This window comes from Gallus gallus, chromosome 2 (assembly GCF_016699485.2).
Source record: "Gallus gallus isolate bGalGal1 chromosome 2, bGalGal1.mat.broiler.GRCg7b, whole genome shotgun sequence".
NCBI classification, from domain to species: domain Eukaryota; kingdom Metazoa; phylum Chordata; class Aves; order Galliformes; family Phasianidae; genus Gallus; species Gallus gallus.
Window position 1 is genome coordinate 35,770,982 of NC_052533.1, and position 25,588 is coordinate 35,796,569.

A 25,588-nucleotide genomic window follows, 5' to 3' on the forward strand; every position below is an offset into this window, starting at 1 on the left:
AATCAGTAGCTAGCACTGGATATGTTTGATTGCTTGTGTTGTTAGTTATTTCGTAGCTTACAGTTTTTCAAACCTTTCTGTCCACAGTCCCAAAGGCTTCCTCAGACATGGGGGCCTCTTTTCATCTAGTTCCAATTTCTCAGTATGAGCCTCTCCCTTCCTCTGGGTTTGTGCCCTGCCCTGTCACTAGAGGCACTGCTATGGGTGCTGAGGAGCACTTGTACACCAAAGGTTCACCATGTGAATTCTCACAGTCAGTGAGTTTACTTGAAACAATGATTTGTGTGTAACTTCATCAGAATTTTACATGTGTTCTTGTGCTGTAAGAGGAGTGTTTTATCAGCCATGAACATGAAGCAGAGGTGTGCGAACAGCTATATTGAACAACAATTTTGCAACTTGTATGTTTGAAAAGTTGCCCTGTATGATTAAGATAGAAAAGTTTTGAGTGAGGCTGTACTTTGGATCTGAATGAGACAAGCAGTACAGAAGCCAGAATAGCTTGTTTACACCCAGATATCCAATTTTCATTGTTGGAGTTTTTGTGATGGTTGTGATCTAATTCTCTTAAAGCTATAGATAATCATTGTCTCTGTTCACTTACACTCCATGTTAAAACACTGTCCTGTTGGCCTACAAAGTCCATGTTCTACTGATTCACCTCTTCAATACTACAGTGCCTTTTCCAAGAGCAGTGATATGACATGCTACACTTTAATGTTTGCTTCTTCATGCAAGGCTCCTTATGTAGCAAATTACTGGTAAAGGAGAACAGTGAATCATGGCTAATACAAAGAAGCTAGCTGGTGGGATACCAGGATTGGAGTCTAGTTGGGTTCTGGTGGAACTAGTTAGAAGTGTCACCTCTTTTGTATATGTGTGGGGAAATGCAGAAGTTTAAAGACGGGAAAATTGACCAAACCAAGGACAAAGTCTTTGGAGTCGCAGGCAGAAGGTGCAAGAGGCTTCATGAATTACTTGAGATAATCCTTGATGTCAACATGAATTTTATGTGATATATGAGCATTATCTATCACAAGAGCACTTTGTGGAAACTGTAGCACAGAGTCAAAGAATATATAGAGACTTAAGAGGACTTGGCTGATAGTTCTCTAAAAAAAGCCAGACAACATAAATGCTGTTTAATTTTGTCCAGACTTAATTTGGAACTGATTTATACAATTACATAGCTCTCAGTTGCATTATAAATGATATAGATAGTGCTTTTAATGCTTTCAGTTATTAATTTATATGTTACATGGTGATAACTATCTGACTTTTTCATCCTTACAGGTGGCTTTGTTATTGCAATGTCCCTCAGTTTTGTGATAGTCTACCTCGATATGAAACCACACAGGTTTTTGGTAGGACATTGCTTCGCTCCGTTTTTACTGTAATGAGACGACAACTGCTGGAGCAGGCCAGGCAAGAGAAAGACAAGCTTCCTCAAGAGAAACGGACACTAATCCTCACGCATTTCCCAAAGTAAGGTGTCACAGTGATTATTCAAGGGTAACCACTTGTATGTGACTTTGACATGGAAATGTCAAAACCTGGGGAAAAGAGGACGAGGAGGGGATCTGATTAATGTGTATAATCATAGAATCACCAAGGTTGGAAAAGACCCACAGGATCACCCAGTCCAGCCATCCATAAATATGTAAAGGGAAGTGAGAGGCAAATGGATAAGGCCAGGCTCTTCTCAGTGGTATGTGATAGGAGAAAGAGCAATGGCCTAAAATGAACATAGGAAGTCCCATACAAACATGTGGAAAAACTTCTTTATGGTAAGGATGACGGAGCACTGGAACAGGTTGCATAGAGAGGTTGTGGAGTCTCCCACTCTGGTGATATTCAAGACCTGTCTGGATGACTACCTGTGTGACCTATTGTAGGGAACCTGCTTTAGAAGGAGAGTTGGACTTGCAGATTATTGTCTGGGGCTAGAGGTGGTTAGTCCTCAAGGGAATGAAAAACCACATGGACTTTCCAAGGCTGGGTAGAGATAGGTTTTGTTGCCCCTAGTATTATTAACAGTGCCTTTTAACACTTTGAAGAGTGTTAACTGTCCCTGTGCCAGACTGTTACAGGAGTGCTTGGTATATCTGAGAACAGGATTGTGATCTGGCCCTGAAGTATGTATAAGGAAGATTCAACACCATATTGGTACAAGGAACAGATATACACAGGGAGAAGCTGCACATATGCCCCTACATTTCCACAGCCTGGAAAAGTAATTTGGACGACATTAGTTGTTCACTGCAGCTGGGGTAATAAGAGAAGAAAAGCACGGTTTGCTGAGAGTTTTGAATTTTCTACAGGCTGTCTTGTCTGAAGCACTTGTCTCTGACTGCTGGTGTTATGCAGTGAGATATGCCAGAGTGCTACAGCTTGGAGCATGGAGCAGTAGTCCTGTGCTGGGGCTGGGCTCCCTCCTGCTCCTCCAAAGGATCTTCCTCAGGAGAGCTAGGAGGATGTGGTTCAAAAGAAATATTGTTAGAGACTTGTCATGCAACACAGATGTAAGTGTGCTGCCAGCAGTGTGGGTGACCAGTAGCCCCCAGATAAGAATGAGAAATGATATCTGAGGAGGGTTTCCAGGACTGCAGATTTCTGAGTTTGTTTGGCACAATGACATGTGACATGACCTCCTAGGCTTTGTCTGAGCCTAGGAAACAGCCACCTTGGAGCTGAGTGCAAATCATGCTACCTGAACTGCAGCCTCTGCTGAAGTTTCATTTGTGCTTGTAAGATGTCACAAGTGGTGAAGTTGCTTTCTAGCCATTATTAGCTGTAGGGTTAGCAGCTAGCACAACATGTTGCTTTGCTTAGGTATAAACATGCTGTGTATAAAATACATCAGCAGGACTTGATCTTGAACATCCTTCCCCTGTTCATAAAAGTCTTACTCAGCAGTCTGGTTGCTTTCAGCTGGACATTTCCTGTATATACAGATGACTCAAGAGAGTAAATAGATGTCAGATATCTTCTGGTCTGAAAACTCCTGTTGTGCAAAATAGGATAAGCAGCTATCTTGCTTCAGAAAAGGAATGGATGTATTAGCCACATGAAATCAGGAGTGCTGGGCAGTCCACTCTGGAGTTCCTTTCACTTGCAATAATACCAAGAAAGGTTTAAAGTTTCTGTAAGTGTACCAAAGTGAGATAAAAAATACTACTATGGAAGCACAAATGTGCAATTAAATGTTGCAGTAGTACACTTAAAGGAATGAAAATGTCTTCCTGTTATTAATAACTGCCACTGTGGTTTTATAAATCTGTAAGATGCAGGAGGCAAATACATCTACAAAACACTGGCATATATAGGTAGACATATTTTGTCATCATTATATAACATCAGTACTTATAATCTGCCTACATTCTTTCTTATTAGTGCTCAGTTTTGGTCTAGTTTCTACCTGCTTTTTCCCCCACCCCTCCCACCTCCCATCAAATTAGGCACATATTGCTTATAATCAAGGACAAATTGTTGGAGGTATCATCTCTCTACTGAATTCAGATACTTATTGTCTACTCCAGTTTGTGATAGTGTGCACGTGAATTTATTTGACGATTGACAAACTGTTTTTTTTTACAGAGTAATTAAATATTTTTTACTTAAAAAATGCTTATTCTGGAAAAGAACCTGTTTTGAATTCTCCTTTTAAGTTAATGTTTCATCTGTTTTTGTGCCTAGGTTTCTGTCAATGCTGGAAGAAGAAGTGTACAGCCCAAATTCTCCTATTTGGGATCAGGATTTCATGGTGTCTACTTCTCGAACTGGTCAGCTGGGAATCCAGACAGGTAAGTTGGGTTTAGCACTGGTTAAGGAGCATCTGTATGTAAAGTACAATACACCTCCACAAGTGATAAATTCTAAGGAAAGAGAATTAGATACACAGCTTTATCAGTATGTGGTTACATCAAAATGAATCTGCATCTAGTAAGAACAGGTGTTTGAATCTACCATGTTTCTTCCTACAAAGATCCCATCCTGATGATTGAATCCAGCCAGTCAAAGTCGCTTGTGGAACAGATTGGCTGCTGGGGCAACTCTCCTGGGTATGCAAGTGATGCAAGTGAACTCATTATAAGTGAGTGGGAACAATAGGTGGATAAATAGCTGCAGGACTTGCTGGACAGTAGTCCTCTTGCATAAAGACCCATGCCAGTCCACTGGTTACCTAGCAGCATTTTACCATCTGCTTCGGGTGGAAACACGCACATGATTTTTTTGGCATTTGTATAGCTTTTCCTTACTTTGTTTCCTGTTCATGTGTGTCATCAGCTGTTCTCCAGATTTATTCACTTCTCTCCTAGGTAACTCAGAGGTCTGTAAGTCACCCTTGAAATTGCAGGAGTACACTGGTGATAGTTTTCTTTCCCTCTCCCTGTCTCCCTGTCCATTCTGCTCAACAGCATTTAAAATCTGCTCTTTCAGTTTATAGGTTGGCTTGATTTTTCATTATTTTAGGAAGTGAAGACTAGAGTCATTTGATTCAGTATTTTGCAACAGTTGCTGATTATCAGTTGATTAAACTGTTATGTCAGGACTTAATCTGATAATTAGTTTCTGAGATTAGTAGGGAAAATTCTACTGTGAGAGAAACTCATTTTTTTTCTTAGAAATTCCTAATTTCTGAGTTCACAAACTGGTAAATTATGCTTTAGGCACAAATATATTACAACTCTAAAGTCATCTTGCTCTCAGAAATTTTTCTTTCATGTACCTTTCTGAAGTGCTTCATTTTAATTTGCAGCTCTTAAGCACTGGATTCTTGGCTTGGAAATGGCACAAAAGAGCTGTTGCTGGTGATGACACCAGGATAAAGGAATGCAAAGAGAAGGACTGCAGGTGTCCAGACTGTGAGCTGGCACCTCATTTCCCCTCCTCCCTCCCATTTTGACCTTCCTGCCAAAAATCCTGAAACAGATGAAAGCTGGATGATTTTACATGTGGTGTTTAGTTTTTTTTTTTTCTTTCTTTGTTTTTAAATTTAGAGAGAGGTTAGACTGTCACTTTCTGAAAGAGTAGTTTCAACCTCTTAACTGGTGTAACAAGTTCTCCCTTCCTTGATTTTGATTTGTCCAACCAGCCTTTAAATGCTGTTAAAGTGAACAGATGAAGTTGAATGATGAATTTTTACTTTTCAATAGACCCCTACAAAAAGTCTTTTAATGAGGCTGAATGCCAGTAGCCTTGGCAGACATGTGAAGGAAGCCCATTTTCTTAATATGTGCTCAGCACTGCAGAATAATAAAACCAGATTTTTGCAGTGAAGTGAAACTAATGCTGTCATCCAGCAGTAGTACAGTTCCTCAATAAGTTTAGGAAAAATATGTTGAAGTAAAGCTCTAATATCTCTGCTTACTCACCAATTCCTCTGTTGATATTGTTGATGTTACTTTGTAGGTGAGTGGTGGTGAAGCTGTTGAGACAGTTCTTTGATCAGCACTGTAAGGGATTTTGTATCCTGATTTTGATTTGAGTGCCTTTCATACCATTGCAGTTATCAATCCTCCTCCTGTTGCAAGATCTGTTTCGTACTGTGCAAGCCCATCGTCTCTGGAGCAACCCAACAGTGGAAATATGAGTCCTGCTTGCAAAGTTTCTTCTGTCCTTGACTCAAACTTAGGTAACAAAGATGGAGACTCACTTTCTTGCTTCTCTTAATGTTAACAGTAGTTGTAGTATATGATGACCATTGCCTTCACTTTGCAGTGAGGTGGTTTTACTAAAAGACACACCCAGACAATGCATAGCTTTTCTCCACTATGGTAATATTTAACTGGCAGATATGGCAACTGTCTTTGAAAAAAAAATCCATCAGTTTGTTTAAATTCTATGTATATTGTAAAAGTTCTGTACGTGACAGAGGTTGGAAAACACTTCACTTGCAGTGAAGTACCACAACTGATGAAGAATGGTTTCATTTAAATAGAAAAGGCAGAGTAGAAGGGGCCATTGCTTTTTATTTCTTTCAAACTGTCAAGATACTGAAATTGCATACATATGAGCAATAAAGTAATGAACAAACACACGCAAGGTTAAATATATACTGGAATGAGGTTAGATTATAATAAGGTATTTTGGGGAAAATAAAAAGATGTTGAATGAGTAAATTCTCCTCATAAATGTTTTTCAAATACCTCAATCATGAGCCTGTCAAAAGAGTTTGTAGGTCAAAGAGATGATCACAAACTCCTATTAAGTAAGTCCTCAAGAAAGGTGAAGAAGCTAAGTGAATTGAATTCTCTGCAGAGGAACTTACGTAGTCTCCTGAACTACAGCCTTCTTTTTGAAAAACAAGTTGAGAGATGACCTTAGAAGTGGTAAAGAGTAGAAGATCTTCTTATTACAGATCAGTAAAATGTGTAGTAAATGTCACAAGAATAAATATTTTCTCAGTCTGTGAAAAAAATTGTGGAATTGACAAACTAATTAAGTTGTGCAGCTGGGCTGTCACTTGATTTGCCTTCAGCGCTATAGAATTGAAACATCACAGATACAAAGCTGGCTTTAAAAGGGATTCTAAGAGAACTCAGGAAACTGTTAAATTGTAAGATTCCCATTTCAGATGGTTTGAAGAGAAAATAATAAACTGATTGAGAATTGAATGAATTAATGTATGTGTAACATGGTATGTGGAAATTTGGCATTTATTTTGTAAAACACATGGATGCCCATGACAGAATTGGTGAACATTTGGAAAGAGTTTTAAATGATCCAGTGTACCTGAAAAAGATTTGGGAAAATAAATGAATCCATTAAGAAATTAGGAGGAAAGTTCATTCACATATGAATGACTTTAAAAATTACGAAATAAATAATAGGAATAATCAATTTCCACAGTGAACTAATTAAGGTTAACAATAAAATTCTATTGCTAATTAAACAATTATGCTGCTTGAAAGTTTGAAAAGGGAAGTTAACAACTTAATATTCATGCACTTAGAGTACTGTTTGTGTGGCAAAACAGACTGTGCAATATATGTAAAATATTGGGCCCTGAACTATCTGGTGATTTCAGAGGGATCTCAGCATTATTGTGGATTTTCCTTAGAGTAAAACAAAACAGAGTGAAAACAAAGAAAAACATAGCTCACTGATAAGTGCTGTTCACAGTCAAAATTCTGTATCCTGGCTTTGAGAAGAAGCACTAGCAGATCTTTAGGTAAAAACTATAAGAAAAAGGTAATTATGGAGTGAAATTTCTGTCTGTATGCTTTCCTAGTATTTGTCTGTATGCATTTTGGATAAATCCTGAGCTAGCAACTGGATTTATCAGTATTACTGTACCCTCTAGTCTTTGGTAGATGCTTCCTTCATGAATTTGTTTAATTAGTTGCTGTTGCTATATCACGTGTTGGTCCACAGATAGCAGCGTGGTTAATAATTAACACAGTATGTTTTGATTTGGAAACTTTGTATGGATTTTCTAAGTCAAATATGTATGACGTGTCAGACCGCACTTGTTTGGTATACAGTGAAAGAGTGAAAAAATCTATAATGGGTACTTAATTCCAGTGAATCACAAAATGAAATATTATGTCATCCAAAAATATGTATTGAACACTTACCCTCCAGGTCAGCAGCACAGAATTTCACTGCAGAGTGTGTTGAGGTAAACAGAGAAATGAATAATTTCATTACAATTTTGTAGAGGAACTGAACAAGGAGAGGCATATTCACCCTGATACTATAGGAATAAAAAAAATATATAAATCCCCATACTTCACACACAAGCTGAAGAATATAGCAGAAGTGCTAGAGTACAGGACTACTTAACAAAAACATATTTGAGAAACTAGATGGGATAAGATACAGAAGTAGCAAGTAATAAAAGCAAGAAGAAGTGTTGAGAGAGGAAGGAAGGGAAGCAGGGGAGAAGTGTTAATTGGTCTTTCTAATATGCATCAGTCTGATCTAAGGCCTGAGTTGTAAGAAGAGAAGACCAGGTGATAGTCAAAGGGACACAAATTCATGGGAATAATAATCATTACTGTGGCTTTCCAAGACAGAAACTAAGGAACTTTCTCAGGATCCACCACTTATTTTTTCACAGTTACATTAACTTCTTTGCATCTGACCAAAATTAAAATAAAAAATATTTTTTCCTGTTAGACTATGTATGTTACACGTGTTAGGTTCAAAGTATTATCAACATCTTGTTATATATTGTGTTTACTCTTGAGGTGACAGTGGAAGAATGATACTTTATTAAAACACAGCAGTCTTATGAAAAGGCAAAAATTTTCAGTATGGTGTGTGCAGCTGTGCGTATTAGTGAGCAAAACGTCAGACTTCATGGCATTTTTGTGACTGTGCAAGATAAATCTGCCATATAATTACATCAACTAAGGAACATTTCACACAGTGTACTTCTGTACCAACCTAACTTTATTGACAATTTGGCCTCAGTTTAAGAACTTTGAGAAAAGGGTTCTTAATATAATTTTTTTTAACCATTCAATTTAAATGGATTGGGTAAATCATAGCTACCTATTTATTATACTGGCATGTGTATTTGTTGGAAAGTACTGTACTTTTCAGATATGCTGCCAACTAATCTTGCTATTATGTTCCTATTTCTTCTACTTCTAATTTTGTAATGTTTGTGAACAGCTGATGTTAGACGTTGTTGTCCTGTTACTTTTGGAGGGATAGCATGTGCCACGGTCTAAGTGCCTTTGTTATCTTGGGGAAAAAAGAAGTGAAGGTCAAAGAACTGAAATGCAGACTTCTAGGTGTTACCTAACCTCATGCTCTATGTTGACTGAGGATGGATAGTATCCTGCGCTGTAAGGCTGAGCTTTGTTAGTGCTGCTCCAGGTTACTTTGTGTTGTTTTTTTCAGTGTTTAACTTCTGTTCTAGGTCCCTGAAGCAGTGTCTTATACCCAGCATTCATGATTAAAGAAATGGAGTCTGAAATAACTTGCAATGGCTATTTTCATAATATATTCCTTACTGCAATACTTCTTCATCCACAATGTTTACCTCATTTACAATTTTTGAATAGTTGATGCTGTTCAGGCTGTCTGTAGGTTTGTACTTGGTATATTAGTATTTAAGATTCAAATGTCTTTTCTATCTATAAAATACCTTGAAATCCTAGCTTCTTATTAGAAAGTGATTAATTACAAAAGTGATTAACCTTCTGCTTACATGTGAAAATATCTAAACTGATTCACAGTCAGGCTGTGCTTCCTCTTAGCTGGTTTCATGAGTATAGTGATTAAACTGTTTGTGACAGTTTGGTCATTTTTAATTTGTCCTGGTTTTGTTTTATAGGGGAAAAGAGAAAAAATAACGAACCATATTCTCTGGAGGACTCGAAAAGACCAAGGGTTGTAGGAGATATTCCTATTGAGTTGATCAATGAAGTGATGTCAACAATTACAGATCCTGCGGCAATGCTTGGGCCAGAGGTGAGGAATGTACGGACCTGATCTGTCTGTAAATGGCCAGTTTTTAATAAATGTTCCACATGAACTGAGTAAGACAAGAGTCCACAAAACATGCTATGCTCTCAGTAAGAAACATACAGTCTTTAGAAGGGTATTTTTAGGTAAGCAAACACTATTGGTGAAATGCAGCATTAAAATGAAGAATAGTTCTAAAATTTTTTAATGCTTTGTTTACTGCTTGCAAAGAGATTTGAAACTATAATAGTGAAGAAGAAGCTTTGGGGTTATTTTGTAATGTACTTTTTTAGCAGGATGATTCCAGAGTACACTTTTTATTGTTAATCATAGATACATCATGTCAGACAAGACAAAATATGTTCAAGTCCTGCAGAAGGATGGAAGACCCAAACTTAAATCTTCTGTCTAGTGCAGAAAAGCTGATCTAAACACTTAGTTGCTCCTTCTTCCACAGTTGCTCTTTTTTTTTTTCTCCTGGAAGAGAAAAACAAACAGAATTGCAGAATTGCACACTTTTTTTTTGGCTGGCTTTTCCTCCTTCTGTTCTCTTTGCCAGGCTATGTTTTGCAAGCAGCTCTTGTTTGCCAAGATTTAGCTAGAGTGCTGAAGGTTTGGAACCACCTACATTTCTTGCTCAATATATATACTGTGACTGATGGCTTTGCATATTTACAGTCTGGATGTTGGGGCTGGCAGTGACTAGAAACTCAGCAGCCAAACTTCTTTTAAAAAAGTAAACAGTATGTACATGCAGGAATCTTTTTGGCATTGTAAAAGGATCTTGAGAAAAGTTAAATCGTCTGTATGAATTTCATCTCTGTGCAAATATACATATGCAGTTGCTAGATGTATAACGACAAAAACAGTAGGAATTAAGAATTTTTTTTTTCTTTTATGATAGTGATGTGGGTAGTGGAAAGCACTACTAAAATGAAAAGATAAACCTATGCCCCCGAAACCATTAAAGTCTCTGGTTTGCAATATGTGTAGGCAAATCCATTACTGTTTCTGTCCAAGCTAAAGAAAATGTGAAGACGTAGTGACATGGACTTCAACAGGATGAGTGCTGTCCCCTGGCGTGTTTTGGAACTTGCTGAGATATAAATGTCTCTGTTACTACAAAATCTTGAAAAGAAGCTTGAATATGCCTCTGTGTGTTGTAGCATAGATTTTATATCTGCTTATTTGATGTTGTCATTTCTGCTTAAAAAAAAAAAAAAGAAAGGATAATCATCGACAGCTCAATCTTTGTATAAAAGATGGCTTGGGAAAAGAGCAGGGTTTGCTTCTTAAAGTTGTTCCATCAGAGGATATGAAATATACACAATGTGATTGTGTTCCTCTTTCATACAGACCAACTTCCTCTCAGCACATTCAGCTCGGGATGAGGCAGCAAGACTGGAGGAGCGCAGGGGGGTGATTGAATTCCACGTGGTTGGGAACTCCCTGAACCAGAAACCAAACAAGAAGATCATGATGTGGCTGGTTGGTTTGCAGAACGTGTTTTCCCATCAGCTCCCTCGAATGCCAAAGGAGTACATCACACGCTTGGTTTTTGATCCGTGAGTACGGTTGGAAAGGATTTTCATGAGTGAGATGGAGAGAGCATGGTGCTTGTTGCAGGCGGTGATTATAGAATGGGCCAGCCCAGATACTATAGAGGGGAACTCTGCCCCTGCTACCCTTTTTACCACCTCTTCCAGGCACTGTGACTCTTGTCCAATCCTACTGGCAACTAAATAGTTTTTTCATGGCTGAATAAATGAATGCTGAATTAATGAAGTTCCTACATATGTTATTCTTATGAATGTTACAATCAAAAATCAGAAAATAATTATGGTGTTCATTAGTGGTCTCTGGGCCTATACTAACTTGCAGACTGCTCCATCCTCTGTTTTTGGAGTTTGTAAACCAAACGGAAGCAGAGACTGAAGGCTTTTCAGTGAGAAGAACTTGTGAAATTTATGAAGAACAGCATTTAAGTCAACATAGGGAGAATGCTTAGAATCACTCCTCACACAAGTACATTGCTTTTCTCTTTATCTGTGCACATTTCCTTCTTTGCTTTAGGTACAAATCTACACCACAGACTCTTGGAAAGAGATATATTGGCTGTAGCAGCATCCACAGGTTGCATGTTGTCCTTCATCCACCCTAGTGAACTGATGAATTGTGTTTAAGCAGGAAAAAAGGGTTTTTTCTGTAGGTTCATAGATATTTAAGCTCTGCCCATTCTGATTTTTATCTTCTGCTTAGCTGTTTTATTACATGGATGTTTTTCTTCTGTTTACAACACTCTTTTGCTTTTGATTTCAAACCTTTACGGTTTCAAGGTTGTCAGGTATCAATCTTCTTTTTGATCAATACATTAAGGCTATTTGTAGCCCTGACATTTTCTTTACCTTTTCCCCAGAAGTGTCTATTCTTTCACTGTTGCACTTCCTACAGTCTACTTCTAACCAATGTGTTTTCCCCAAATTTCTGCCTGTGAAAAACCCATGTCCAGTGAGGACCTAGGGGCCTACTATGCTGACTGCAGCACTTCACATTGGAGTGTGCTTGTAAGGCTCTTTGCTACATGTCAGTAGAGACCATGAAAGGAGCTCTGTTTGATCTAGACAGCTACTCAGCCTGGTTAGTGGTAGAGCCTACCTCCACCACCAGTGATATCAGCCACCTGATATCAGGCGCCGTTTTTGAACAGTTGACCCAAAGGAAGCAAAACAAATAGCCTGTACAGGTGAAAAACCCAGTATCTGCCATGATGTCCAGGGACACTAGTTGGAGACTAGTGTCCAACCGTAGTGGGTAGACACAAACCTCATACAGTAGGAAATAGTGGAGTCTAACTGTTCTCTTTCAAAGACTTTTCAGCCGCTAATATAATTATGATCTATTTTATTCTTTTTCCAAAGTGGTCATCCTTACTAAATCTTTTTTCAACAACTCAAACATGAAGAAACAAAATAAAAACGCAAGCTACTACACACTGCTGTTATTCTACAAATAAAAACCACTAAAAGAAAGAAAAAAAAAAGAATATGTACAATATATAAATTCTACTTCAACAGTGACATTTAAAATACAACTACTTTTCAGACTGACCTTTTTTGGAAGAGGTTCTTTCTTGGCACCAACTCTCCTTCACACCAAAGATACCTTCTCTGAATTTAAAGTATTGTTTATACAATTTATATTATACTGTGTACTGAATAAGCTAGAGAACAGCTGCAGTGTAAATCTTTCCAGACCTTGAGAATGATACTAAAATTCTTGGTCCTTGATGTGAGAGTTCAGATTGCACCTTGCTTTATCTTTCCTGGCAGTCAGTGTAAGTGCAACAGAAATGGATATTTATTCTCCATTCCACTAGGAATTAGAAATATGAAATATCATTTACTGCTTGATCAACTGTGTTGGAAACTGATAGCATAGCTATTCAGAGTACATGCAAGGAAATAGGAATCCCTTAGAAAGGACTTGCTGTCCTGTAACTCCATTAATCTCTAATTTAGGCAGACTGAGATCATTCTGAGAACTATGCAATGGCACAACTGTTAGTAATATAGTCAACAAAAGCAATATAACTCTTATTAATAGGAGTACTCTAGTACGTAGGAGTACTTGCCAAGGCTAGGACGTGCTGCATAATGATGAATTTTATGGTAAATTCAAAGCATGATGTTAAGACAGAAACTCTTCAGTAGATACAAACAGATATCTTAACAGAGGCATGTACAATTGCAGTGGCACCATGGAAAGTAGTGAATCAAGTTTCTGAAAAAAGGAAAGTAATGGCACATTATGTACTATGTACGTGAATTAAAATGAATGTTATTTTTGTCTACTCAGGAAACACAAGACTCTTGCATTAATAAAAGATGGTCGTGTTATTGGTGGTATCTGCTTCCGAATGTTCCCTTCCCAAGGATTTACAGAGATCGTTTTCTGTGCTGTGACTTCCAATGAGCAAGTCAAGGTAAAATTATCTCTCCACTAGAGTTTATTAAATGCATATGAATTCCATTTACCACCGTGTATACTCCTAATTTTGTTGTCGCTTTGAATATATTGAGCTACCAAACAGAAATTGAATTTGAAAGAAACAGTGATTCTGAATGTACCATAGAAAACCTAAATAATTGTGCAGATTTAAAGTCATCAGAATAATAGTAGGACTATTTTCTAAGAAAAAAAGACACATTCCTCAACACAAAAATAATAGTAATTTTTCTTCCATTCTTGGATTATTCACCTTCTTCATCAACTGCCGTTCAGTGGGCATAACACCTCACAGTTGGCTGAAATAAGTATGGCTTGCATGTGTTTGTAATTTATGATCAATCACTTTGTGATGTTGCACAGCTTCAATGAAAATGAGGTATATCAAATAAATTAGGTATAGTTTTACGACTCCAAATAAGCATACACGATTTTGCATACTTACTTTTGAGTCTAGTTTACAAAATGTTCTCAGTGTTGAGCTGTAATGTTGGGAGAATGTAAAGTACTACAAATATACAGGAGATTCTGCTCTCCTTCGCCCGGATTACAGGTAAATCTAACTGGGAGTATTTGGTTCAGGATTTTGCCTTTAGATGGTGCTGTAGCTATATGTTTTTCAGTTGAAATTGTTAAAGCTGAGATGTGGTTTAATTTAGAGTTTCTAGCAGATGAACAAGCAGAAACTGTGTGAAAGCCTGTGACAACTTTTAGTACTTGAATTATATTTGAATTTATGAGACTCTTTGAATTCATAAGATTAACATTTCCATGGACACAGTAGTATATAAAAAAGTACTGAAAGTGTTTTATATGAACAGTAACAGAGCATGCTGTAGGTATGTTTATTCTATGCTTAAGTAATTCAAAAAAGGTGTTTTAATTAAACTCAAGCATTCAAATGTGCTACAGGAGTTAAGCTACCAAATATTTATTGTGGTTCTCAAGGGTTAACCTGTCCGAATGTAATGGAGCAAAAATCTGACTCCTCACAGTGCCTACCTAGGTCGTAAATGCACACATAAGGCACAATTTCTTCTGTTACCCTTTGGGTGCCTCAGTGTTTGAGGAGTTCAGTTGACTATTTCTTAATTTTGGCCTTCCCACATTCCTTTCTAAGTAAGATGACCCCTAGCAGCAGATAAGTGAGAAAAAACAAATGTTCACACAAGGTTATCACTACAAACTCTTGGGAAAAATAAACATGTTTTAATTCAGTTTGAGGCTGGAGTAAGAAATATGGATACTGTTCTGTGTGTGATCTTTAAAAGTTAATTTGGTTTTGAGATAGACTGATTCTATGTTTTAAAATTATTTTAAATTGTATTGTATGTGACTTTGTTTCTCTTTAGTATTGTTGGACTTTGGCAAGCATTTGTGAGAAAATAAATCCTGAGAAGGTTATAAAAATAATAAATCAACTAAAAATATTTGAGCTAATTGTCATCATAATTTCTGGAATTTCTTAGAGACAAAAAGATGACAATTAGTGTTAGAGATTAGCTGCTTTGGGATTACTGGAATGAATTGCAACGTTTCAAGTTGTAAGTAAAATGTCTCACACACTGTTTCTTGCACCCTGTTGATGAGAAGGGAAGTGAAAAGCTTGGGTGGCTTGTGTACTTCTTGCACTTATTTAAAACATTTTTCTTTAAAATTTATGAGGCTTTCTGTCCTCCGCTGAGTTATGAAATTTACAATTATCTCTTCGTTATTTTGAGCACTTCTGAGTTCTAAGAAATGCTATGGCACTTAACTTGCCATCAGTTGTAAAACCGCTCTGTAATTAATGCTGTGCACAATGTCTGCCGCTTTAGCAAATGACTGTTCTGCTCTAAGAGCTTCCTCAAATTCAGAAATATTTATTTTTACATACACAATATCTTCATTTTGAATATGAGGTCTGAATAACAGATGCTCCGAACAATATCAGGAAACGAAAGATAAATGCACTAATTTAGTGCCTAGAGTGGTACATTTTTCAAGAATGTCTGTCACTACATTTTCACTACTAGTGTATCACTGTGTTGTGTTTCGAATTTCAGCAATTACCTAACTTGCTTTTATCTGGATGTTTTCATGTTTGAGGCTATTAAATTTTCAGTCATAATTATGTATTTTCTAATGTACATTTCCTCGTTACATAAATAAAATTTTCCCCAGCTTTCAAGAACAATATTCAAAAACATTCTATGTACATTTGTGAAAATATCCAGTTATTCTCCATGACATTAAAATTTGAACATATGGAGGAACAACACATTGTTATGGGATTTCCTGTCTTTTACACTTTTTGTCTCACAGCAGAAGGGGAAGACAATAGCTCACTTGGAAGTGAGAATAAATGGAAACTTTTGTTTACTTTGGGGTTGAATGAAAATGAAAATTATTCCTGTGTACAGTCAGAGGGCATAGCTATTTATTTTTATGCTACTTACTGTGGTAATAACTATTTCACTATTTCCTTTTATGCCCCATGATCAAAGATGGAATCTTTGAGGAAGAGGCTGTTTCCACTGCAGATACACAGAACTCAGTAAAAGAGTGGCAGAATGGTTTTCTCTAGAAGGAGTTGGTGTGGCAGTCTTGCAGATTTTAAGTGATGTGATAAAGAAAGGATGCCTTATTTTTGCAATATATGTAATTTTGTTTCTATTTGTAGATGGTAACTTAAAAGAAGAAAAAATTGTTTGCATGTTGGATTACACCTTTCAAGACAATGTACACCTTTTGAGGCACACTTTACTATGAAGAAAGGTTGAGGGAACTGAGCTTATTTAGCTTGGAGAAGAGAAGGCTCCAGGCAGACCTCATTGTGGCCTTCCAGTACTTGAAGGGAGCATATAAACAGGAGAGCAAACAACTGTTTACGAGAGTGGATAGTGATAGGACAAGGGGGAATGGTCTTAAACTGAGACATGGGAGGTTTAGGTTAGATATTAGGAGGAAGTTTTTCATTCAGAGGGTGGTGACACACTGGAACAGGTTGCCCAAGGAGGTTGTGGATGCCCCGTCCCTGGAGGCATTCAAGGCCAGGCTGGATGTGGCTCTGGGCATCCTGGTCTAGTGGTTGGTGACCCTGCCGATGGCAGGATGGTTGAAACTAGATGATCATTATGGTCCTTTTCAACCCAGGCCATTCTGTGATTCTATAGTTCTATTATTTACCCCTAGAGAGATAATGGGTTTGGGGCTCTCCTAGATTAAAATTCTGTCAGGCATCAGAAGCTACAATATTTTGTGTTCCCTGCTAGGTCACAAAGAAATGCATGCAAGGCTGAAAACTATTAGGTCTGGAGTAAACCTCACTAAGTTATTTATGACACAATGTTTAAAACAGGATCTAGAGGAAACACTTTACAAAAACATTTTGTAAACCAGTTTGTAATAAATCTTGGTTCACAGTTTCTAACGTTTGCAGTCTCCAAAGGCTTCCAAATGTCTTTTTTCTCCTACATTTCACGCAGGGTTACGGAACTCACCTAATGAACCATTTGAAGGAGTACCACATCAAACACAACATTCTCAACTTTCTTACGTACGCAGATGAATATGCTATTGGCTACTTCAAAAAACAAGTAAGTCACTGTAAGAAATTACTTGGTGCAAGAAGTTTACTTCTAGAAGTGATCGAACTGAATAGACATAGTAGAGTAGTTAGATATGCATAGTGTGAATTTGCAACTAGACATAAGGAGTTTTATTTTTACTTTTTATACTGTAAGGGACCTGAAATGGAAAATGTTGCCCAAAGAGGTTGTAGAACTTCTCTGTCCTTGGAAGTCTTCAAGACTTGACAGTGCACCGAACAGCCTGATCTGATGACCTCCACAAGACCCTTGCACTCCCATTTATTCTATGATTAAATGTACAACACTGAGTTTGTTCTTTACACATTCAGAATGAATGAATTGTAAGCTTGTGATTCTGCTATAAGACCTATGCGGACAGACTCCTTTTCACCTCTGAAATATCCTTTCCCAAATTTGAAATTGCTCAGTATCCAGGTAAGACTGAAGCCTTTGACTGTAAATGGTGAGGCGGATGTCCTGGTTGGCTTCTTGTTTTTTACCAAGGTTTTATAGAAACCACTGCAATGTAAGAATGAAATAGAGCCCAAGTGAGAGTCTTACACTGATTTTTTTGTGCTTGTTTTTCACTTTGTTTTTTTTAACTATATGAATACTGCAGTATATCGGTATATATGTTCACATATATAGAGAAAATTACAATTTGGTTCTAAATTATCATAGCTCTTTCATTTGAAAATACATAAAAAGAAAATAGCATAATGGCAACTTTAATTTATTTCTTTTTCAGGGCTTTTCCAAAGATATTAAAGTACCAAAAGCAAAATACGTTGGCTACATCAAGGATTATGAGGGTGCCACGTTAATGGGATGTGAATTAAATCCAAGGATTCCCTACACAGAATTTTCAGTCATCATTAAAAAACAAAAGGAGGTAAAAGCTGAAATGAAACACTGAATATTGTTATCTGTTTAGATGGTCAGAAGCCATCTAGGAATGCTGTTTAGAAATAGTTCAATTAGTATCAGGTTTTCTCTCATTTTATTTGATGCTTTAAACATTGACGTGTTTTTTTTTTCATTTAAGTAATTTTTTTTTCAAGTCTCAGTGCCATTCTTCTGCAGTTTAAGCATTAAAAAAAAACCTACTGATATTTTGATTTAATAACTGCATTTAATAACTTAGTTGATTCATTAATATATATTAAAGATTTTAATGTTTTAAAATATAAATCTAGACTGGGTTTTCTTAAATTCCTTGTTGTCCCTTTTTGAAGTTAATGTTAGTGAATCATAGTTTTCAATATAATAACAATTTATAAGCAAAATAATAAAGACATTTCCAGTTGTGTTTAGATACTTTCCTAGACATTTAAAGAAATAGAAATTACAAGGTTAACTTTATTCTTCCAAGGATAGTCTAATCTCATCACTTCTAATTTTGTTATAATGCTTCTTTGTGGAACAATCATTTTTCTTCCAGTAGAGCTATTTTGCCTGTGCTGGTGAAAAGAAAGAAAGAATCTGAGGTTTATGCATTTAGTATGCTTATCTCTTCTCTATGGTGACCAAGGGAATAGCATGAAGCTGCATCAGGGGAAAATTACACTGGATATCAGGAAAAGGTTCCCCACCAGTGGTGGTCAACCACTGGAACTGGCTCCCCAGGGCAGTGGTTACAGCCCTAAGCTGTTAGAATTCAAGAAGTGTTTGGGCAATGCTCTCAGACATAGGGTTTGATTTTTAGATAGTGCTGTGAAGAGGTCCTTTTCAACTCGGATATTCTATGATTTCAGTAAAAAATTTCTTAACTTACTGGGAAGGTTTTGATAACTAAAGTCCATATAGCACAAATAGTTATTTTTACCTCTTATACGTGTTTGTTTGGGTTACTCTTCAGATTCCAATGTTCTTTTGGACCCATCATTTCTTCATGGATGGGATGTTGTTGGGGTGGGCACATAACACTTATCTCTTGTAGTTTGCTACAGTTGTTTCTCTTAAACATGCCTAATAGTAGTAATACAGTTATAGGCTCAAACCATCTGGGCTGGGGAAGCCTTGTTTTGTCATTTATGAGTAGAATATAGGTTCTGAAGAGTAGCATCAACTTTGACTTCCTAAAGGTAAAATCTTCAGTAAGAACATCTCTGACTATTATCTAACCAAATTCTGCATTTACGTGCAGGCTTTGAAACCTCCAGATTCTTCTAAAATACTTCAATATGAGAACAAATGTGTCTTGAAATTTCTGACCAGGATGTGTGGAAATAGTTCACAAGGACCAGCTATTGGTGTTAGAGGCAGTTCCCCAGCAACCTTCAGGAAATTTCCTCCCCTACATCTGCCACCTGCCCCAGGGCTTTGCAGGCTGTCATCAGTGAGCTAAGACTTTTTTTCTCCAGATCTGTACCTAAGTAGATATCTGAGAGACTTAATAGACTCATCTACAGAATTAGTGCTTGGCCAGGTATCTTTCCTCTGTTACCTGCTTCTGTTTGTAAGGACCATAGGATCAGGGTATGAGTGCTTTTTTGCTCATTGCTGTTTTGCATTAATCTTCTTTGTTACTTTGGAGAACATCAACTCTTTTTGTTTTCTCTGCTGCTCTATTACAGATTATTAAAAAGCTTATAGAAAGGAAACAAGCTCAGATTCGAAAAGTTTATCCTGGCCTTTCTTGCTTCAAAGATGGAGTACGACAGATTCCTATAGAAAGCATCCCTGGAATTAGTATGTATCAACCTCTTTTGATGTAGAACAGAAGCAGAACAACCCAAGAAATGTCTGAGAGTATAAATACTAATACAATCACTTATTTATTTTTTACTAATATGCAATTGATTTTTCCTCTGTTAATTTGATTCCAATGAAGATTATTGCATTTCCATTACAGTTGATGTCTTCAGTACATCCTCAAGGATGATACACAAAAGGCTGATGCTCTTTTGTGTACATGTGTTTAATTAGATTTACATCAGATCCATCTTTGATTTATATCACAGCACAGTCAGCAATTTCAATGTCACCACTGATGCACTGCACTCCTGAATAAAGGTTGAATTCTGTGCTAAACGTGGACTTACATGGACTTAGAACAGGACAAAATAGATTCAGAGCATCTAAGTATCTTTAAAACAAACAAACAAACAAAAAAACCCTTTATTTATTTATTTTATTTGCTCAGCACTGTTTTTCTGCAGTTTATTCTATTTCCTTAGGGAATCAAATAGAACAACCTTTCCATCCTTTTCTTTACAAAGGACATGGTAAAATATGTATTGAATTACTTCTACAAAGGGGTGTATCACAAAATAATATTTTAGAATCTTTTCAGCAGTCTGGAGGGCCATGCAGAAAATTGAATGGGGTTGAAAGTTAGGTTTTGCGTTTCTTATTAGGAGTAGCTTTTATGAAAACTAACCTATTTTGCTATGACAGTGCTGAAATTGCTTATATTTTTAGAGCTGCCATAACTCAGTTAATGTTTTGACCTACTGTAGTTCTCATGTAATCTCTCATGCTGTTGGTGTACAGGAGAAACCGGCTGGAAACCAAGCGGAAAAGAAAGAGGGTAAGTGCTGCACAGAGAAGAATGAAATGCATTTGAGATTCCTTTGAGAAAAGTTTTTCAATAATGTCATTTGAGATTTCCTTCCATTCACTGCAAAACAGATAAAGAATCTGCTAGGGATGCGTTCTTAAGAGTTTTGTTTTTATTTTGCTTGAATTTTAGGACTTGCATTTAAGTAAGATGCACTTTACTGGAATGAAGATCTGGGATTCAAACTAATCTTTTTGTATTAATATTTTCTTTCAAGTAAAGAGCCCAAGGATCCAGATCAACTTTACAGCACATTAAAAACCATCCTGCAGCAGGTGAAGGTGAGTGCTAGTTCTAGCTTTCCTTCTATAAAGATTTTTTAAAAATTTCTAATATAGAGTTTCCATATTAGATACCTTACTTTTTTCTTTACCAAAGAGCCATCAAAGCGCTTGGCCCTTCATGGAACCTGTGAAGAGAACAGAAGCTCCTGGATATTATGAAGTTATAAGGTTTCCCATGGGTAATGCCATTAACATTTTCTAAGTATAGTGTTTAAAAATCTTTATAGCTAGAGGCATAACAGTCAAATTGTAATCTGATTGTTTTATGTTAAAAGATACATTATTTACAGTTGGATAACTTGCAGCTCTGAAGTGCTAAGAGTATGAAACTGTCATTTGAAATTTGACTAGTCTGTGATCTTTCTGAAGTGTTTATGAGGTACACCTGTGAAATCTCAGTATGCCCTTAGAGATCACTGTGAAGCTCTTAAAAGATGCAGTCATCTCGAATCCTCTGGTATTTAGCTGGTTTATGGGAGTTGTATGAATATGTTTTTGTGTAGTAACTGGTCATTGCAGTTCCTACTGCTACGCTTAAAGGTCTGATGGCAAACTTTCAAGAACACCTGTTCAAATTGCTTTGAAAACTAGATTTAAACTTTCTAAATCCCATAGAGAAGACTTCATCAGTAGTGCAAAAGTTTTCAATTTAACCCTTAAAAAAAGGCTTTCTTGCTTCAATTTATATTTAGGAAAAATTTTATTCAACTGCACTATGGATCATTTCTTGTAACTTTTATCTTTGTGTTTTAGACATGCCAGAGCTGTTTTTTTTTTTTTCCCATGCAGCTATTGTTTATGTGGGATGATTTGCAAAGGAAAGTACACAAAAACTGATAATATTTTTCTCCACTTTTGACTGCTGTCGTGTAGCTTCTGTAATAATTCAGTGCTGTTCTAAATAGATAAATAATAAATAGATGCTTGTTTTGATCACTATTGCAGCAGATTTAAAAGTGAATCCTGGTATTCCTTCATTGTTTATGCAATGCTCACCTCCATCTTTCTGACTTCTGTCTCTTTTAATGTTGTTAGAGAATGAAATACAAGTTCATTGCAGGCTACTATCACTCCTTTTAGAGGAACAGCGTTCATGTTGCTTTGTATAGACTGTACCAATTTGTGTACTTATTAAAATAGCAGCCAGCTTCCTCAGTCCCTGACACAAATGTATTTTCTAGCAGTGAAGAAAAAGAACGCTGAGCACCATACCTCGGCAGAGTTTTCTTTCTCTGCTTTTCTGATGCCTGTTCTCTTCTGTGCTCATACAGAAATAAATAAGGATTTTAAGTTAACATGCATTGCATGATATCATCATAACTCTTTACTTGTATACTCCTCAGGTCTTCTCCAGCAGAGCTCGCAACAGCTTTGCCAAACAGAGCATTTAGAGGAGAGTTAGGGACACTTCACACCCACAGGAAACTCAAGACAAGTGTAAGAACAGACAAGAATAAGTTTTGAAGAATTAAAAATAAACTCTACACAAAATTGTTCTTACAGTAAAATATTGCTTAGTTCCAGGGGCTCACCTGGTCTTGTTGAAACTGTAAAATGGAATAGGCCTTAGACTAATGCAATTAGAAATAAGGCAAACTGTAGCTTCACCATTTTATGTCAAGTGGCACATCAGCATGAAGGGATATTGCATAAGATACTGTTTGAATCAAACACTGTTAATCTATTTTTTTCCTGTACAGATCTCAAAACAATGAGTGAACGACTCAAGAATAGGTACTACGTGTCTAAGAAATTATTCATGGCAGACTTGCAACGAGTCTTTACAAATTGCAGAGAGTACAACCCCCCCGAGAGTGAATACTACAAATGTGCCAATATACTGGAGAAATTCTTCTATACAAAAATTAAAGAAGCTGGATTGATTGACAAGTGACACTTTTTTTTTTTTTTAAACAACCAAACCAATCAGTGTGCCTACTTTATGGGCAGGGGAAGCCATTATATATCTGAGCTGTGGGACTATAAGGTTTTGAAAAACTTCTGTTTAACAATTAGCACTTTTAAAAACCATTTCAGTTTTGCAAACATGTATTATAATGAAGTTACAAAAATTATTTTATTAAAATGCTTTATAATGTATTTAATTACTGATTTTCTTTGTGTTCCCACTACCGTGTGTTCATCGTTACCTTCCCAGCCTCAGAAAAACTACAAAATACGGGAAGTTGCGCTTGTTTGGGAGTATGAAGAAAATTCCCAGACAATGAATGTTATAGCTTACCTAATGCAGTAACTATTTGAAAAGCTTTATGATTTTTCTCCATTAAAAAGAAAACACAGTACTGGAGAACAAAAGGAGGGAATGTCTGAGACACTTATTTCATTGTAGAATCTTTTTATAATATATTATTTTTTAAAAGAAACATTCAGCTAGTTGAGAAGCTGGGAGAGAACAGCCAGTTCCAAAAAAGAACTGCCTACGACATTTGATAGATGCAAGCTTTTCTATTCTTTTTTTTTTTTTTATAAAAATTTAACCTGCAAATTGTAATCTCATAACCACTCTTACAAGAAATAATTAAAAAAGAATAAATCTGACTACATACGTAATGTCATAATGACTTATGCAGGACATAAGTACTCAAAATATCTTAAAAGGCTACAATTTAGTTACACTATATTTAATTTTAATTGGCTTAATGACATTAAGGTTTTGATACACTTCATGATCCACCCCATTTAATACTCTTCACTCAAACTCTTCAGGTTATTCAGCAGAGACAAGGCTATTGTACACAAAAAATCAGTGTATTTCAGCTTCAATCTTATATACTCGCTTCTGTGGTAAACTGAATTTTCTACCAAGCTTTACTGTAAATACTTATTAACTGTGATTATTTAGACCCAGGAGCATATTAACATTCTGCAACTCATGTTAGCATATCTTCAAATTGAGCACATAATATATATATTTTGCTGCCTACACTACATTTAAGAGGTACTTCTAACTTCCTAATTGAGATAGTACAGGCCAAAAAGTCATCACTTGACATTTTCTAATTAGAGTTTGTAACTATAATGCTTTTTGTGAAAAATAAATTTAACTCTCATTCTTAGTGTTTTATATTTACAGGTGATACACTGGTAATGTTCAGTAGTTATAAAGCTGAAAAAAAAAAAACCCCACCCAATGCTGCATCAAGGAATATATTCCTGCAAAATACCTGTGCAATGTTAAAGCAGTTCAGCAAGTAGATGTCAGGAACTGTCTGATAGCAGATGTGGTATATACAAGGTATTCTATTCAAAACGTTAACACTAGAATTGCCACAGTGTTTCACATGAGATTAGTCTGAGCTACATTTGGATCTATAACTAAGGTACAAAGAATTTTGTTTTGTTTTATTATTTTTTTTTTACTAGCCAGTGCCAGATGCTATGATCCGGTTTTGTAGGTTGGGCCTACAGGTGCACCTGTAAGCTTAGTATCCTGTGAAATTTTGTTATTTTCAGAGTAGATTTTCTTATTGTATTTCAATCAGATTGTCTCTTCTATATTGAAACATTTGTTTTCTAATTTAAGAATTAATATTTTCATAGATACTGTGCAATAAAGTTACAGTAGAATATGTGGTTTTGCAAATGCTTTAACAGCTGATGAATTTTACATTTGTAAAATTAATATATTGTATTGGTACAGAATAGTTTTAAATTATATATGTACAAAATCTTACTTGGTCTCTTCTTTTTCATTATTTATTTCCTGCATTGCAAATATACACACAATTTCACAACTGAGTACCATGAATCTGTATGAAAGCAGTCAATGCATTTTCCACGTGCACTTGAAAGAGACTATTCAAAAAAGTTCATCAGGAGCATTTAATTCACTACAGCATACACAAAACTGAGCTGAGAAAGAAGCAAGAGGTGAAGGTTCCAAGCATTCCACCTATTCCCAGCTTCCCATTTGCTAAGCTACAGTGCTGTTATCCCAGTCTTCTTAATGACTCAAATAATTCTTTGAAAAACCAAGTCAAGTCTCAACCAAGTCTCAAAGCATGTCATTTGCTTTTTTTTTTTTTTCTTCCACTAGAGCCCATCAGTATCAGCATACAAGGCACTGAGAAGTAAACAGTCACATAAAAGCATATGGTCCATAAGGTAGTAAGTAGTAGCATTCAAAAGAGATTTAGTGTTTTCCTAGAGACTTCTAGGAATACCAGTTAAGAGACATGAGCTGTATTCATGTACTTTCTACATATGTGATTCCTCAAACTTAAAATATATACACACACACACATATATATTTGTCTATCACTTTGCTCTTTTTCCATGCCTGATAAACAACTATTTGCAGATGGTTGAAAACCTGAAAATAAAGAAGTACACCTAAAGTTAAATCCTTCTGTTGAAGTTCATATAGTGCTAAAGAGTTTCAGAACAAAAATAATAACATCCAGAGTCACAATTTTATGGTAACAGTGGAAGGTTAAGGCATGGTTCCAACATCTAAGGGCTGTGTATTGATGAATGTACTCAGACTCCAAGGAGATGCAGATTTTAACTGGAACTGCTGAAACAATCATGTAAAAACATTACCAGTAAAACAGTAAATCAACACTACATTTATCACAGGAAAGGAGAGCTCTGGTAACTATTGAAGCAGGACAGGCAAGATAGGCAATCTTGCAGAGCAAGTAAAGAACCTGTATTTTTGTACTTTCCGTTCCTTATGTTGAATTCAGCTTTTCCCTTTTTAATCGATGTATCCATTAACA

At 36.3% G+C, this 25,588-nt stretch overlaps 1 protein-coding gene across 4 annotated transcripts in view; it reads left to right on the forward strand.

The window, feature by feature from the left end:
• Window positions 1–24,540, forward strand: part of KAT2B (lysine acetyltransferase 2B) — a 42,202-nt gene extending 17,662 nt beyond the window's left edge. For all 4 annotated transcript variants that reach the window (XM_046937645.1, XM_015281803.4, XM_046937647.1 and 1 more), the window contains exons 6-18: window positions 1,294–1,485; window positions 3,697–3,803; window positions 5,510–5,635; window positions 9,293–9,429; window positions 10,780–10,988; window positions 13,279–13,405; window positions 16,896–17,006; window positions 17,749–17,892; window positions 19,577–19,691; window positions 20,496–20,532; window positions 20,780–20,843; window positions 20,941–21,025; window positions 22,547–24,540. In XM_046937645.1, the coding sequence (XP_046793601.1) occupies window positions 1,294–1,485; window positions 3,697–3,803; window positions 5,510–5,635; window positions 9,293–9,429; window positions 10,780–10,988; window positions 13,279–13,405; window positions 16,896–17,006; window positions 17,749–17,892; window positions 19,577–19,691; window positions 20,496–20,532; window positions 20,780–20,843; window positions 20,941–21,025; window positions 22,547–22,740 (1,648 nt within the window). In that variant the 3' untranslated portion in view covers window positions 22,741–24,540. The remainder of the gene's footprint in view (window positions 1–1,293; window positions 1,486–3,696; window positions 3,804–5,509; window positions 5,636–9,292; window positions 9,430–10,779; window positions 10,989–13,278; window positions 13,406–16,895; window positions 17,007–17,748; window positions 17,893–19,576; window positions 19,692–20,495; window positions 20,533–20,779; window positions 20,844–20,940; window positions 21,026–22,546) is intronic.
• Window positions 24,541–25,588: the final 1,048 nt, after the last annotated feature.